This window comes from Carex rostrata, chromosome 3 (genome assembly GCF_964058835.1).
Source record: "Carex rostrata chromosome 3, lpCarRost1.2, whole genome shotgun sequence".
NCBI lineage: Eukaryota > Viridiplantae > Streptophyta > Magnoliopsida > Poales > Cyperaceae > Carex > Carex rostrata.
In genome coordinates, this window is record NC_135920.1 from 6,002,433 (window position 1) to 6,017,560 (window position 15,128).

The 15,128-nt window shown below is 35.1% G+C and overlaps 2 protein-coding genes across 3 annotated transcripts; both read left to right on the top strand.

Moving 5' to 3' along the window:
• The first annotated feature begins 802 nt into the window (after positions 1 to 802).
• Positions 803 to 6,709, top strand: LOC144551131 (uncharacterized). The gene is made up of 5 exons (XM_078298960.1): positions 803 to 1,431; positions 3,068 to 3,135; positions 3,426 to 4,796; positions 4,900 to 5,011; positions 5,744 to 6,709. The coding sequence occupies exons 1-5, from the start codon at positions 1,296 to 1,298 to the stop codon at positions 6,466 to 6,468; spliced, it is 2,412 nt and encodes an 803-aa protein (XP_078155086.1). The 5' UTR covers positions 803 to 1,295; the 3' UTR covers positions 6,469 to 6,709.
• A 1,417-nt stretch (positions 6,710 to 8,126) lies between these two features.
• Positions 8,127 to 13,191, top strand: LOC144551123 (nuclear transport factor 2-like). 2 transcript variants are annotated; one of them, XM_078298950.1, is made up of 10 exons: positions 8,127 to 8,307; positions 9,085 to 9,137; positions 9,227 to 9,364; positions 9,849 to 10,302; positions 10,675 to 10,940; positions 11,148 to 11,331; positions 11,448 to 11,569; positions 11,868 to 11,933; positions 12,271 to 12,334; positions 12,550 to 13,191. In XM_078298950.1, exons 2-10 carry the CDS (start codon positions 9,087 to 9,089, stop codon positions 12,831 to 12,833), a joined length of 1,629 nt encoding a protein of 542 aa, XP_078155076.1. In that variant the 5' UTR covers positions 8,127 to 8,307; positions 9,085 to 9,086; the 3' UTR covers positions 12,834 to 13,191. The 2 variants fall into 2 exon arrangements, with proteins under 2 accessions (XP_078155076.1, XP_078155077.1); XM_078298951.1 differs by having other exon boundaries at positions 8,158 to 8,307; positions 10,684 to 10,940.
• The last annotated feature ends 1,937 nt before the right edge of the window (positions 13,192 to 15,128 follow it).

Here is a 15,128-nt window from a genome sequence, read left to right on the forward strand (position 1 = left end):
TTGGCAAAAAGAGCGACTTTTAATTATTACGATGATAAAAAAAAGATAAATATTTTGGATACTTCTATACTAACATATACTTTTTAAATATAATATCAAACATAAGAATATGTATACTCCAAATATTAGAAGGGTATAGTAACTCTTTGAGTAAAACATTTTTTAGCACAAAACAATAAAATGATTCGTGTTTGTTTTGTGATAGGAAGAGGAGAGTAAAATATAATAGATAAATTGATTCAGTGAGACTTGGAGGTTTAAAATTTACATCTCAAAATTTTGAGAGAAACAGTTTGCAAAACTTCGTTTGAAAAATTGAAAAAAATAATAAGTTACATTGTCTTCTTTCTTATTGTAATGCACATATAGTGAAGTTTAAATGCTCAAGAAGGAATAAATGCTATGATAAAATAAAACTTATTTGTCCTTCTTTTTATTATTCTCTACTTACAATTTTTCTCATTTACTCGCGTTCTATATATCTTTTCTTTGTCAAACCAAATCCTACTTTAGAGTTTCAACAACTGTTATGATAAATAATTAAATAAGATTGAATTTTATTTGTTTAGCATCAAGTTCACCCTCAGTACTTCAATTAAATAAATCACAAATCATCTAAAATTGAATTATCTTTATAGAAATCATTTTTAAACTCTTACAACAATTAGTCGAGTATACAGGGACCTATTAGACATTCCATACGTTATGTAAAAATTTGTTGGTTTTGTTGGGGGGATATTGAAAATATGCCCATGACACGAACATGTTACATGTATAAGTGTCCTCTCCATCCCACATTCTATATTCTAAATGATATAAAGTTTCCTCAACACTGCTTCTCTCACATTCCTTCTCAAATCCCACCACCTCTCTTCCACCAAAAGGAAAAAAAAAACAAAAAAGAAAAACATTCCCAAATCCATTTATGGGTTTTGATTTTGAATCATAGTTCTCAGTGATACAAAATTTGGATCATCAAATATTTGGCATAGTTTGTGTACCTCAGTTGGAAGGTTCTTTGGTCGGGTTTGGTGGGGTGACCTAAATGGGAGGTGGTTTTTTAATGCAATGACATTTGCTTGTTTCCTTTCTTACATGCAAGTGTAGCGTCCTTTTTTATAGCAATATATCATCCCCCTTCTCTCTCCCCTTTCCATTTCTACGGGGGAGACTCAGTCTCAGGCTATTATCTCTCTCTTTCCCATTAAAAGAGATTGGTTGGTGTTTATAAGGCCGTTAAGAAAAGACCCGTTGGTGCTAATTGCAAAGGTAGTCGAAGAAGTAAACCCCTAAAAATGATGTCTCCAGAGGAAAATTCAGAATTGGAGAAGCAAATGGGTTGTATGGCTGGGATTTTTCAAATGTTTGATCGAGGCCATCTATTTACTGGTAGAAGGTTTAATCGGCATAGTCAAAAGAGAATTACTTCAGGTACATTTATAATTATATTATTTTTTTAGATGGTTTTTTCAAAAAACATTCGTTTGGTTTGTGTACTTGAAATGGTGGTCTGCGTATTGCTTTTATTTGGTACCGGTTGGTCTACTTATGTATGCAATCATGTATTTTTGTCGTCTTTCTTCTCCTACTTTGCTTTCAATACAATGAAATATTCTGGTAGTATAGAAGTCGATGCTCTGTACTGTTTTCTTCTTCGTCTTAAAATATGGTTTCCCTTTTGAAAAATTATAATGATAATTATAAAATAAGGTAGCATTTCGGAAAAATTGCTACAAAGGACTGTGCCCACAGTTGGTTCTGTGATTTGAATGAATACGCCAGTAAAGTGGTGAAGTGGCCTCTGGCATAGTTATTTTTAAAATAAACCCAGTATGATTTTTTTTAAACGGCCCATCAGAAATTGTGAATTGTTTTTTTTTGAAAGAAGTGGCCTGGCCCACCAGTTTTCATTGACAGAAAACAAGCTGTATTTACAGAGATATATACAAACTTAGGGTGTCAATGGCACCTTTTTACCCATTTATCCGATCTGTACCGTATTCGATAAGATAGATATGGATAAGAATTTTTTTTCATAATCAGATACAGGTACGGGTAAAGCCTATTCCGTATCTGTCATCCACTGTCATCCAATCGAGTAATTACATGTTCTTTACACCAACCGTACTTTTAAAAATAAGTTTTTTTTCTCAGCAAAACTTCAATAGTAAAACAAAAGAAGGATGCTTTTATTTAAAAGAAGAAGAAGTACATATCCAATTGTTGATTGGGGTAAACCATGGGGCATTTATGTTAAGAATCTCAACAATATTATTAGTAGTATTCTGAAAGTTAGGAGGGTTTTATTGGGCATAAAAAATAGTTGGTATCATTTAAAGAATATTGGCTATTTAATTGAAAATCGGTGAACTTGGTGATATATATGTGCCACAAAGGAGAGTAAAATTAATGATGCATCTAACCAGTGCAATGTCTTTCTGTATCAATGTACCAAAAAGTTTGTCCAGTTGTTAAATAGTGTAATTACGTCACATCTCAGGACTTCAAATTTATATCTGTGGATCCACAACAGTTGTATATTATCTCTACTGTGCCCTATTAAATTGTAACAATTCTCTGGTTGAACCATCAACCATATCTTCCTGCTCTTTCTCCAATTTTATTAATGTTCATTGACATAGATTTTGCAATCAGATCTATTCATTGATACGAATCAATTTGGCACTGATTTAGTAACGTATTTATCATTTTTTTCTGTTCAATTCACTAATAACAGTCTAAATCTCTTGTGTCGTTCTGTTGTCAGGATCAGTGTGGTATTTGCTTTCTGAGTCTTATAGTTTGTACTGTTTTGTGCTATTAATTTGTTAACTTAATTTCTTACCAATCTGCATCATGGTAATTTCTATACTGGTAAACATGACACATGTCTTTTCCTGCTGGTTTTTATCATGCAAGGAAAAATAAATAAACATTATCCGCACAACAAGATCTTTCTGATATCTTTTACTTTTAACATGAAGATAAGAATCCAAAATAGAGACATGAGGATACATAATTACATATGCAATATCGCATTTCTAATACCTATTTACTTCTGTGACAGGCAAAGCTTCTTTAAAGGACAGAGACAATCCTGTGGAACAGAAGAAATCCTCTGAACAGGTTATTCTGGTAAGATATTATCACTTGACAAATAAATAAACTCTGTTATTTATAAATGAATTTTCTTTAGTGCCCATACATAAGTAGGAAAATTTGCATATGCCTATAGCTATAGGAGAGGTCCTCTACATGTTTTCATAAAATGCCAATTTACCCTCCTGCCCAATTGTATGGAGCTTTCAAGGTTTACTACACTTCACTATTCAAAATATGACAAACTTTTCAAAAGAATTACATTGTAGGTTTTGTATTTTCTTTTAACAATCTGGATCTTTGTTTGTTATTTTTCCTCAATTCAGGAAAAGACTCTAAGCAAAAGTCTGACCGAAAATAGCAGCCTCTCAATGGAATCTTCTAGAGCCTCCTGCTCTTCTTCCTCCTGCTCATCTTTCTCTTCCGTCAATGATGCATTTTTTACAGAAAAACCCTCGAAAGAAACCCTTAGACCTAAAACACCCCCTTGCTATAGTGAATTTCGCAACATAGTCAAGGAGTCGATCAACCGGGATTCCCATGGGGGGCTAACTTTAAGAACCACACCCAAGGAGGAAATGCCCAAAAAAATGCCGAAACATAACGATTCACCAAGACCACTGCTTCTTTCTAAATCACAGGATGGTACATATGTCATTGGTATAGATAGGAGTATTAACTATGAGTATGAACTGAAGTGTAATTCATATTATACATCTCGGTTCTCTTGTGATGGCAGAGAGCTCCAGAGTCGTGTGGATACGGGTCCTAAAGATTCTACCAAAACAAGCACAGGGTTGAGAGATTTGCCAAGGCTATCTCTAGATAGTAGAAAGGAGTCACTGACAAGGCCAAACATTGACCGCAATTCTTCTGGGAATTACGAATCCCCTGGTCATAGAAGGTCAAATAGTTTAATCGCCAAACTTATGGGGTTGGATTTATTTCCCGATTGTTCTGAAGACCGGAATATGTCCACTGCAGAGACATACAATCCAGTTGAATCATTGAGGAATCGGAGAGACTGTTGCTTGTCAAACTTTTCAAAAAACACCATGAGAGAAAATGATGTTCCAAATTTGGTAAATCCCGCTTTGGTTGTAAAAACCAAGACTCCTATGAGAATTGGCACCGAATCAGCTCCTTGGACACAGCAAGAGAAAGATGGTTGTAAAAAGATGGCGCCTGAAATTGAGAGAAGATTGCGGGAGCTCGACATACATGCAAAAGAGCAAGCACAAACGACAAGAGGGGCTGAGAGTCCAAGATCTTTTGATTCTCCTATTGTAATCATGAAACCTGCAAAATACGGAAGAAGATCCACCAATGCAACCTCTTGCCATGCAACTCCAATCGCAGGAGATCTAACCGGCTGGCAGGAGAAAAGAAAACCTTCTGTTAGCAGTCCAAAAGCGAGAGAAAGAGTTCAAGGTTCAAAACTGAAACAATCAAGTAAAGAAAATAGTGCAAACTCCCTGAGAACTCCAAGTTCGAGTAGTCCGAAAATTGCAGAAAAGGACAGTGATTTGCATAAAAAGTCCCGTCCCTCTTCGCCTTCATCACCCAAAAGAAATTTGGTATCTGATTTGGGTTCACCTAGAAGCATGTTTAGGCCAAAATCTTGCCAAACCAAAAAAAACTCTGGGAAAAAATCGGCTGAGGTGGATTTAGCAGATCCATTCATGACTCATCTTAAGGTGAGTTTTTATTCTCCTAAACCAAACATTTTCTGTTTTAAATTGATCAAAATTTCTTTTCATATTTGAATTGGTAAGAAGCATTTCCTTTTTTATTTTTCAGGAGAAAGTATCATATAAGGAGATGGCAGCGGTTAGTCCAGTCTCTGTACTTGATGCTTCATTTTACCATGATGAATGTACTCCGGTGAAGAGACATACAGATTCATTCAGAGGTAAATATCCAATACCTTTTAAATTTTCAAACTAAAATTTACTCTTTACCAGAGGTCAATAGTTTCTATAGGAAAAATAAATAAATCAGGTGCTAACAGTGTGGCAATAAATTTCTGTATTTATAATGAAACTTCATCACTAATAGAAAAATGATTTGTTTGTCTTTGTTATTATATTTTATAAACTAAAAAACTAAATTTAAGGAGGCCAACATGTTATCATCCAAAGCACAAGCATTCTTACCTGTCAGAAGCCTTGACAAAGCTAATGACAGGCAATCACCAATTAATGCAACCTAAAATAGCATTTTGTGGCCCTTGCTAGCATTTGAATAGTTGGTATTGTAGCACCAATAGGCTGTGTCACACATGTAATTGTTGGGTCCTTACCTAACATATGGGCCTCCATCTCAGTTATAACTCTGCCTGTAGTTCTTCCTGTTGGTTGCTGGACCACACTTTGGTGTGATGCCATTTATTGTCATGTCCCCTAAGTTACATGGAACCATATATACTCTTGTTTCTGTATTCTTAACATATTGGACCAGCTACTTCTAATAATGATACAGAGATTCTACAGCTACAGATAGTACGAACCACATGCATTTACTTCTAATAATTTATTGGCATTGTAAAGACATTAATGCTTGTTGAAATGGATGTTGGTTTTTACTAAACAGAAGTAAAGAAATATTATCTTTAACTAACTATTTTTTTTATGCTGCATTCCAGATGGAGAGACCTGCACATCAGAGGAATCATGGAACCCTACGAGTTTACCTGACACTCCACCATCAAGTCAAATAAAATCCGAAAACATCGAAACCCTAATACAAAAACTTGAACAGTTGAGCTCGGCCAATGAGGAAGTGCCCTGTGGTGATCCGATCATGCTGCACAACCTGGAAAGCAAAGACCACAGTTACATCAGAGAAATTCTCGCTGCCTCTGGGCTTCTGCACAAATGTCTGAGTTCTGTTGTACTTCCTCAGCAGGCTGAGTACCCGATAAATCCTGATTTGTTTTTTGTTCTTGAACAAACCAAATCTGACAACAAAGTGTGCCGCAAATTAATTTTTGACCTGGTAAATGAGATCATTGGTGAGAAGTTGGAGCAAAGTACCTCTCCTATGATGAGTTCAGAATTGTACATTTGGACAAAAAAGGTGGGAGGGGAGCAATTGTTGAAAGAATTATGCACAGAGATTGATAAAATTCAAATGGGTGTCATGAGAGATGTAGGATTCGACAGTGCCAATGAAAATGAAGGCGAGTTTGAGATATCTGATGAAGAAACAATTCGTCAAATGAGAGGATGGGATAAGTTTGAGACTGAATTGCAAGGGATGGCATTGGAAATTGAAAGGATGGTTTTTAAGGATTTAGTTGACGAGATTATAGAGTCGGATTCTTCCGAGGTGATTAAGCAACGCAGACTAAGGAGGCAGTTGTTCTAGACTTGTTTTTAAATTGCTAGTTCTTATTGAATTTCTTCTTTTTGCTTTTATTTTTGGGGGTAACAGTTGTAGTAAATGGTATATGTTACTATTTTTAGAAGAAGGTTGATGGCATGACATGAAATCGTTGTTGGTAGAACTATATTTGTAGGTAGTTTGTGTCTAATATATATAACGAAAAGCCTCCGTAGCTTGGATTTTGTAACACGAGATTATATATTACATTATATTTCCTGCACAATTTTCACAGGAACTTGCAATTTTAGCATATCAGAAAGACACTTTTGTGCTATTTTGATCCATCTCTAATTAGGGCATGTACATTTATGAATTCGACTGAAATGAAAATATAAATAACTGAAATTAATTTCAAAAGAGCAACACACTACAGCAATTAATTTTGTTGCTTTTAGCATTTAACCATTAAAAAAATAAATTTTCATACATCCCATAAATTAATTTCTCAAATGATTGAGCGAATAAAAATTAATATTTTTGTCAGCATGATATTTTGAAAACAATTTCATTAAAAATATCTTTCTATTTATTTCATCACCTGAATTGCAAATGAAATTATCAAATAAAATTTAAAATTAGAAAGAAATTGTTAATGCAGATGTTTATAAAGGAAAAAAAAAATTCTGAGATGCAGCGAACTACTTTTGGTGCCGAGTAAGGCCCAAAAATAGTAGGCCTAGTAGCGCATAGCCCGTGAAGGCCCCATGAATACCGAAGGGGCAAGAAACCAACCTGGGTTAAAATAAGAAATAGTAATTATTTCTCGTCCCTCCTTTTTCTTTATCCCGGAGATGTCCAGTTTTGATCGCTAAATAGTATATTGGTATTTATAGCAACTGAAAAATTAGGAACTATGTTGCATGGATACGGGTACGGGTATCGTGTCGGACACGACACGGGTACGACGACATGGTAATTCTCAAAAATAGAGGACACGACACGTCTATTACATATTTATTATTTTTAATTGTTTTATATATTGTATTTAAGATAAGCATAATATAAAATAAATTTGTATAAATGATTAAAGACTTAACCAAAGAATATACTAAATATTATAACTACTAGAAGATAACACAAAAGAAGCTCTAGTGGAGTGGTGAAACATTTTGACACTCACCCTACCAACCCCAGTTCGAATCACGCAAGGAGAAAAAAAATTCAATTTCGCTGGTGGTGTATGCGCCAACCCCAGTTCGAATCACGCAAGGAGAAAAAAAAATTCAATTTCGCTGGTGGTGTATGCGGTGCACGGGTGCAGGAGCGGTTCACGGTCGCGGTCCACAGGCACGGGCGCGGTTCACGGTCCACATGTGCGTATCCCGCCGTGTCCCAATCGTATCGGATGTTTCGAGCCGTATCGGCACGTTTCAACGCAGTGTCGGAGACCGTATCAACATGGTTGGGACACACCAGCTCAGACGCGCCAGCTGGCGTGTCTGACACGTATCGTGGCCGTGTCAGAGGCGTGTCGTTGTCGGATAAGTGTCGGACACGGATACGATGAGTTTCTAGGAGTGTCAGGGTAACATAGATTAGGAAGTATGAAATCATTTTTATTACATAAACGGACAAATCCTGCTATGTAAAATGGAGAGGATATTGAAAGAAACACGCTAAAAACCTCTCAGGAAAACCAAGGGTTTCTGTTTATTATTATATTTTTTCGTGTAAACCTTGTATCCTACTAATATTTCTCCTTGTGGCCACTTTGCCTCCCCCATTTCACCAATCTCTCCTCTCTAATTTCTAGGGTTCGAATCCGAGCGCCGTCGCCTCTTCTGCCCGGATCCTAGTCGATCGGTTTTTCTCTCGGAGAGGGTACGATTCCTGTACCATCTCTCCTCATTTCCAGCATTTTCACATTTCCTTTTATCTATTCGCATGAAGAGGAGGATTTTTTTTAGGTTTTTTTGGGTGTTGTTGTAATTGTATGGTTTTAACTTCTATTTATCGTAGAGATATTTAGGGATGGAGGAAAAATCAGGGTGGAAATATCGTCGATTGTTGTGTTTCTCTTTTAGACCCTTATACTTTATTCTATACCGGATGCCTATTTGCTTTTCGTCGTCATATTTTGACTTTGTCCTCATGTAACAAGGAAGATTTCTGAGGGTTGCGTTTCACTGGTTGTTTTGATTCTCCTTTTTCTGTTTAGGATAAAACCATCCTTGATTAATCTGTCGAATATCTATATTCGTGGTTCTTGTATTTCATAGATTTCCTCTACTGTTTTGCCCAGTAGTTTTGAAATAATGTATGTTTTACGATCCTTTTTTAAACAATTTAATAATATTTTGCTGTTCCTTGTGGAAAAATTGTAGCACGTCCATGGATCTTTTATGGGACCCCTTTTTTAATGAAGAATATCACATACTGATAATATATTGTTTATCCTTGTAAAACAAGAAATAGCCTCATTAGCACACCTTGAAACAGGCTTTCCCAAAATTGTCCAATAATTATGTGAGAAGTTAATATCCTTTTGGCATATTTTTTAACCTTTGGTATGTGTGTAGGATTGATAGGCCTACAGCTTTGCATGTAAACGAGTATTTTTTTGTTGAATCAATATATGAATTTATACTTTTGTTCCAGAGATGGCAATGGCAACTCCTCAAGTAATGTTACCGATATTAGATCCGCAAGTGGTATGTCACATTCTATGTATAAGTTCCTTGCATTTGTAATCTTTTACTTATTTGGTCTATGGTTTGATTCCTGAATAAACTTTCTGTAGATTGCACGTGCATTTGTCGACCAGTACTACCGCATCCTACACAAATCTCCTGATCAAGTGTACCGGTTTTACCAGGAGAGGAGCATACTGAGCCGTCCAGATGTCAATGGCACAATGACCTCTGCGACAACCTTAGAGGTAGTTATTTCAATCATTGTGCCAGTATGTATAAATTAGGTCATTTTATGACTGGTTCCAGTCTTCAAACTTTAACAGTTCTGATATCGCTAATGCACAGTTTTATTTTTATACTGGTCTCTATTTTGTTAGACACCCCAATACTTCAATTTTTATGATATGTGGTTTTAGTGGAATTTATGTGCCATCCAATTGGCAGACTGACATTCATACTAGTCTTAATTTTTATTTTAATTATGTATCGGGAGGGTATTTATGCTTCGTACTGCACACGGGGCACACGGGCAAAAAACTTAGCGCTTGGATTATAGTTACCTTAATTTTCAGGTACTGCGTCTCTACACATGGGTGATGAAATGAGCTTTTTCTGTTAGTGGCTTAGTTATTTATTCTCTGTTTAATTAATACTTACAGAAAAAAATAATACTAACGTGTGTAACATTTACTGTTGACTATAATTTTATTCAACTTCATGCAATGTTAGGGAATAAATGAGAAGATAATGTCGATGGATGTTAGCAACTACTTCTGGGAGATTGATTCGGCAGATGCACAGCCGTCGTACATGAACGGGGTTTTCATAGTTGTCACCGGCTCCCTGGCGGGCCCGGACCGCATTAGGCGGCCCTTTGCCCAATCCTTCTTTCTGGCTCCACAGGACACCAATGGCTATTTTGTCCTAAATGATGTCCTCCGTATAGCTATTGACCGCACTGGTGTTGTTCATCAGGCTGTCAATCTTGTTCCTGTAATTGCAAATGGAAGCATACATGTGCCGAATGGGGGTGCTATCCCTTTGCAGGCTAATGGTGTTGTCCCTGTGCAGGCTAATGGTGTCATTCCTGTGCAGAGTAATGATAATGCAGCTGTACCATCTAAAGATGCTGTATCTGTGCCGGCTAATGGTACTGTTGAGGGGGAGATGATGCCAGAACCAGGTCGGTATTACTAAGCATTTAATCAACTTTTTATGGTTATTATTTGGGAAAAATTATATTATGATGATTACTGTGTGACAAGTTCATGATAACTTTGTATACATTTATTACTGTTGTTTTTATTTTGTTATTTCACGTTGGTGTCGTGGTGAGCAGTTGGCCATATTCGTGTAGGGTGGAGTTGGTTTGTGCTGTTGCAGATTTATGTGATGGTTCTGGTATTTTTATCAGTACAATTGCTGAGCATTTTTGTATTGTATTAGTCTGGCCTAATATGATGGTACAGTTACATATTGACCACTGTTAACCTGAAACATGTATATTCAAAAACTTTTGTGTTCTAATGTGTTGTGCTTCCAACTATATTTTTAGAACCAGCAGATCTTGAGGTGAACCATACCTCAGAGCCTTTGAAAGAGGATCAGGTTGAGAGTGTAAATCTATCAAATGGGGATGTTAACGTTAGGGAGAGAGTGATGAATGGGTTTACAAATGGCGGGTCGGACAAGAGGAGTAATATGTGCAATGGTGTTGCGCCCACCAATTTCAACAAAGAGGAGGCAAAGAAGAAACAGCATGCAGAAGAAATTGTTCCTTCACCTCTGCAGGATGCGCCAAAAAGATCTTATGCTCTCATTGTGAGTTATTCATTTATTATTTGACCATATGACCTTCAAGCTTTAAAAAATCGAATGACAAGGAAAATAACACTAGAATAAGAAAATGGTAGTTTCATAGTTGTTGTTGATCAACTGTTGGTAAAATTGAGGACGTGTTGTTAATTGTTAACATGTAGATATTTAGTACTTGACTCTTTTTTGCTGTTTGATGGAATTTTAAATAAGGTCATGAAGGGGAGCCCAGTTTCAAAGCCAGTTGAAGTGGCAGTAAAGAATCCCAAGGTCGTTGAGAAAGTAGAGAAGCCTGCACCTATGCCTGCTCTTACGCCTGCACCGGCAAAACAGGCACCAGCCCAAGAGATGACAGTTGCTAGTGAGACCAATGATTATGTAAACAAATCCAATGAAGGTAGGCAGCTGTTCTATATGCGTAGGGTTTCTAAAATATCTAAATTCTTAGAAGCTTCTCTCTGCCATTTTTGTTTTTAAACACAAGAATCTAATTGGCACTTAAATTTTGTGTAGTGCAAGGCTATTCAATATTTGTAAAAAATCTGCCTGTCCATGTAAAAGCTGATCAATTAGAGGAAGTGTATAAGAACTTTGGTGCAATTAAGCCTGGTGGTGTACAAGTCAGAATGAGCAGGGTACGTCTCAAATTTGCTGTTTTTTTTCTTTTACTTTTGAGGTGCAGTTTCTTATATACATTTTTAAAATCTTAAAATTGGCATCCAGTTTTTTTTTTTTACATTTGCTCTTAAGTACTACTGGCATATCTCAGATTCTAAAAAAATTATCTGTCTACGAGTCAATTTAATGGGATATAATATGAAATGTTTTTTGTACTGGGGTACATTAGAAAAATTCTTTGTATTATCTAATGTTGGTATTTGGAGGTTTAATAACTATTTTTTCAAGATCTGAATCCTTTCTTATTTTACACAGTTTGATCATTATTGGTTTGGCTTTGTTGAGTTCGAGTCCCCTGAATCGATGCAAGCTGCCATTGAGGTTAGTTGTTGAGTTGAGATTTTGATTTTTTTTTTTTGGTACCCAGCTAGCAGGGTTCTAATGTGGTAGCATTGCTTTTTTTTTCACTGGCTGGAAGTTCCTTTGGCAGGCTCAATTAAGCATGTTGATTATTCAAAATTTTAGTCGAATTTTTTATTGTATGGATCAAGACCAAATCATATTATTTGCTGTACTGGCGTTAAAATGGTAACCATTGCTTGTTGACCAGGACCTGCTTCATCTTTTGTAAGTTTAATCTTGATCAGCACCTGTGGGCCTGTGCGTTCATTTTCATATTTTGGCATATTTGGAATTAATGTTGGAATTAAATCTGTAGGCTCAGCCTGTCACTATTAATGGCCGTCAAGTGTACTGTGAAGAAAAACGAAGCTCATCAAGAGGCAAGCTATCTTAACCTTTTTTTTAGGCAATTTCTTGTTTATCTGAAGATGCTACAATGAAAATTGAAATATATTACATATGATATATATACCCCTATGGACGCCAAGTGATGTTGCTTGGTAGTAAAAACTGTTATTCAGGTCATGTTTCTCTTTCTAAGTAAAGCTTGTTTTCATCTCAAATGGGTTTTTCTGCCCCATTCTTCCTTTCACAGTAGTTAACGGGATGCATGTACGAGCTGAGAATGGGAATGGGAACACCGGTAACGGACATCGTGGCCCGCCCATGAGAAACAATAGCGGCTACCGGAATGAGAACTACAGGGGTGGCCGGGCTCCACCTGTCAGAGGCCGAGGCCAACGTCCCATGTCTGGTCCACTGCGGCCTAGAGATGGCTATCATCACCAGCAAAGGAGTTATCAAAACAGTAATGGATCCAGTAATGGACGGCCGTCGACTGGTCTTGAAGGCCCCAGTGAAACCCCTGTTGCTGCTTAGGTTGGAGTGAGAGATTTGCACTTGTGACCTTCGCAAAATTATACTTTTGTTTTAAGAGCCGTATTGGGTTAGTTTTGTCGGGTTTTATGGTGCAAACATGATGACTTCTAGAACTTGCCAAGGGGGGCTAGTAACATTTTGATATAGTTGACAAGTATTTTTGGCTAGGGTGACACCATTGCTTTAAATCATATGCTAATGTTCTTCAAATGGTAATTGAGAAATAGCAACAGTTTGTTATTTGTTAGAAAAATATTAATTTTAGGAGGTCCCTGTTTATCATGCAAGTTTTGTCACAATGGGATTTCAGGTGCATGAAACTAATGTTTTATCGCATTTTTTTGTTTCGCTTGTTTCATGAAACTAATGTTTTATCGCACTTGTTAGTTTTTACCTTTTTGTCTGGATGTTTGCATGACGCTTTTTTAAGCCCCCCCCCCCCCCCCCCCCCTGCAGATTTTGACTTTAATGTGATCAAATAAGTTAAACTGGCAATAAACGTATTCGATAACTTTAATAACTCGATCAAATAATTATTAAAATCCATAAAGTACACTATTGGTTTTTTTAAGTTGAAATGTTGTTTGCATATTAATTTGATGTTATGTGTATTTATTGGTTAACGGTTGAGTTGTTTGATAAAGTAATTATTTTATTTTATCGGTATTTGCTTGATCAAATAATTTGAATTTGACATAAATTTATGAAGTTATTGAAAATATTTTACAATTTTTGTTTCGATAATTTTTTATCAAATGTTGTAAATAAATAATGAGTATGATTGAAATATCTTCATTTTTTATCTTTTAATTTTGGTATAACAAACATTTTATAACTCGTATGTGAAAATAAAATCGTTATATATGATTTATATTAATTTTCTACATGTACAAGAAACACGGATGTGTCCAAATATTTTTTACATGCTAAAATAAAAAAAATTATCCACAAGTATATTTTTCACAAAGATTTTAATATCATTTAAAATGACGTTGTTATGTTGTAATCTTTTATTACTAATATAGACTATTTCTAGTGATTTTATTTTGAAATTTAAATTTTTAATTATGTTAATAAAACTTTAGAAATAAAGTCAGAATAGACCAAAAATTAACGTCTTATTATGAATAGCTGTAACTTTTGGTAAACCAAATGAAATCAAATGAGATATCAAAGATTCAAAGATGTCACTTTGTTAAAGGGGTAGCGTAAGGTGCATGGCATGTGCACAAAATTGGTCCACGTGTTTACTCTCATTCAAATTATTAAGTCTACAAAATCTCAATAAAAAAAACAAAAATACTGAGTCATTCTTTTTGTCGTTCCGTGCTTGATGGCATAAAAGATGTTACTACTATATGATAAATTATCAATTTATTAGGAAATTTCATATATATTTTAAAAAAAAATCTAAATTAGGTATTTTTTTTCCTCTTAAGTTTATAATATTATATATGTCCTAAATTTTACAAACCAACAAATTTACTCAATTTATTGTTTTTTTTTATTAAAACTCATTTCAGATTTATAAAGTTTTTAATTAACCATTTATTAAAGTGTAATACGATGTAGCATTTGTAAGATATAATGTTTAGTCTTCAAAATCCTACGAAGTTTACCACTAGAAATTCATATGCAATAACATTTAGGAATACGCTTGTGAGCGTGTCACAGATAAAAAAAAACGAACCATTTTCTTTTCTTAAAAAGACCAATTAGACGACTGTATAAAAACCTTATAAAATTAAATGAGTATTAATAAAAAGGATAATAAGTTAAATAAATTTGTGAGTTTTTAAAATTTTAAAAAAAGTAAATGTGATATTATAAATTTTAGAGGATAAAATATGTAATTTCCAAGTTTTCGAAGAATATACATGAAATTCCCCTTATTTTAATCTGGAGTGGTTGAGTCTAAACTATCCTGGTATCATTTGCAATGGATGATGCATTGATGCTGCTTTTACACTTAAATTTCTTGTTAGATATTTAAAATCCACGCCATCCTTTTCATACAAATTAAATTCCACGTCATCCTAGTATCGGACTATCTTTGCTCACAGCGTATGCACAGATATTTTTTAAATCTCAATGTGATAATCTGCTTTAATTTACCAGCATGTTATGATTTCGTAGAATTTAATTTTCGTTGAATTAAATCCAAACCGTTGGATATAAGTTTGTACAAATCTTAAAATAGACCGGCTCAAATTTTTATGAGATCATTCAATACATAATTTTGTACCCAATTTTAACCGTAAGTTGTTGGATTTAATTTAAATTGCTCATTCTAGT

Excerpts from the sequence above, each read along its gene's own strand:
- LOC144551131 (XM_078298960.1), top strand. The coding sequence starts at position 1,296 with ATGATGTCTCCAGAGGAAAATTCAGAATTGGAGAAGCAAATGGGTTGT. Across the intron at positions 3,136-3,425 it reads CCTCTGAACAGGTTATTCTG|GAAAAGACTCTAAGCAAAAG; the intron begins GTAAGATATTAT and ends TCCTCAATTCAG. Across the intron at positions 5,012-5,743 it reads ACATACAGATTCATTCAGAG|ATGGAGAGACCTGCACATCA; the intron begins GTAAATATCCAA and ends GCTGCATTCCAG.
- LOC144551123 (XM_078298950.1), top strand. The coding sequence starts at position 9,087 with ATGGCAATGGCAACTCCTCAAGTAATGTTACCGATATTAGATCCGCAA. Across the intron at positions 11,570-11,867 it reads TACAAGTCAGAATGAGCAGG|TTTGATCATTATTGGTTTGG; the intron begins GTACGTCTCAAA and ends TATTTTACACAG. Across the intron at positions 12,335-12,549 it reads AAAACGAAGCTCATCAAGAG|TAGTTAACGGGATGCATGTA; the intron begins GCAAGCTATCTT and ends TTCCTTTCACAG.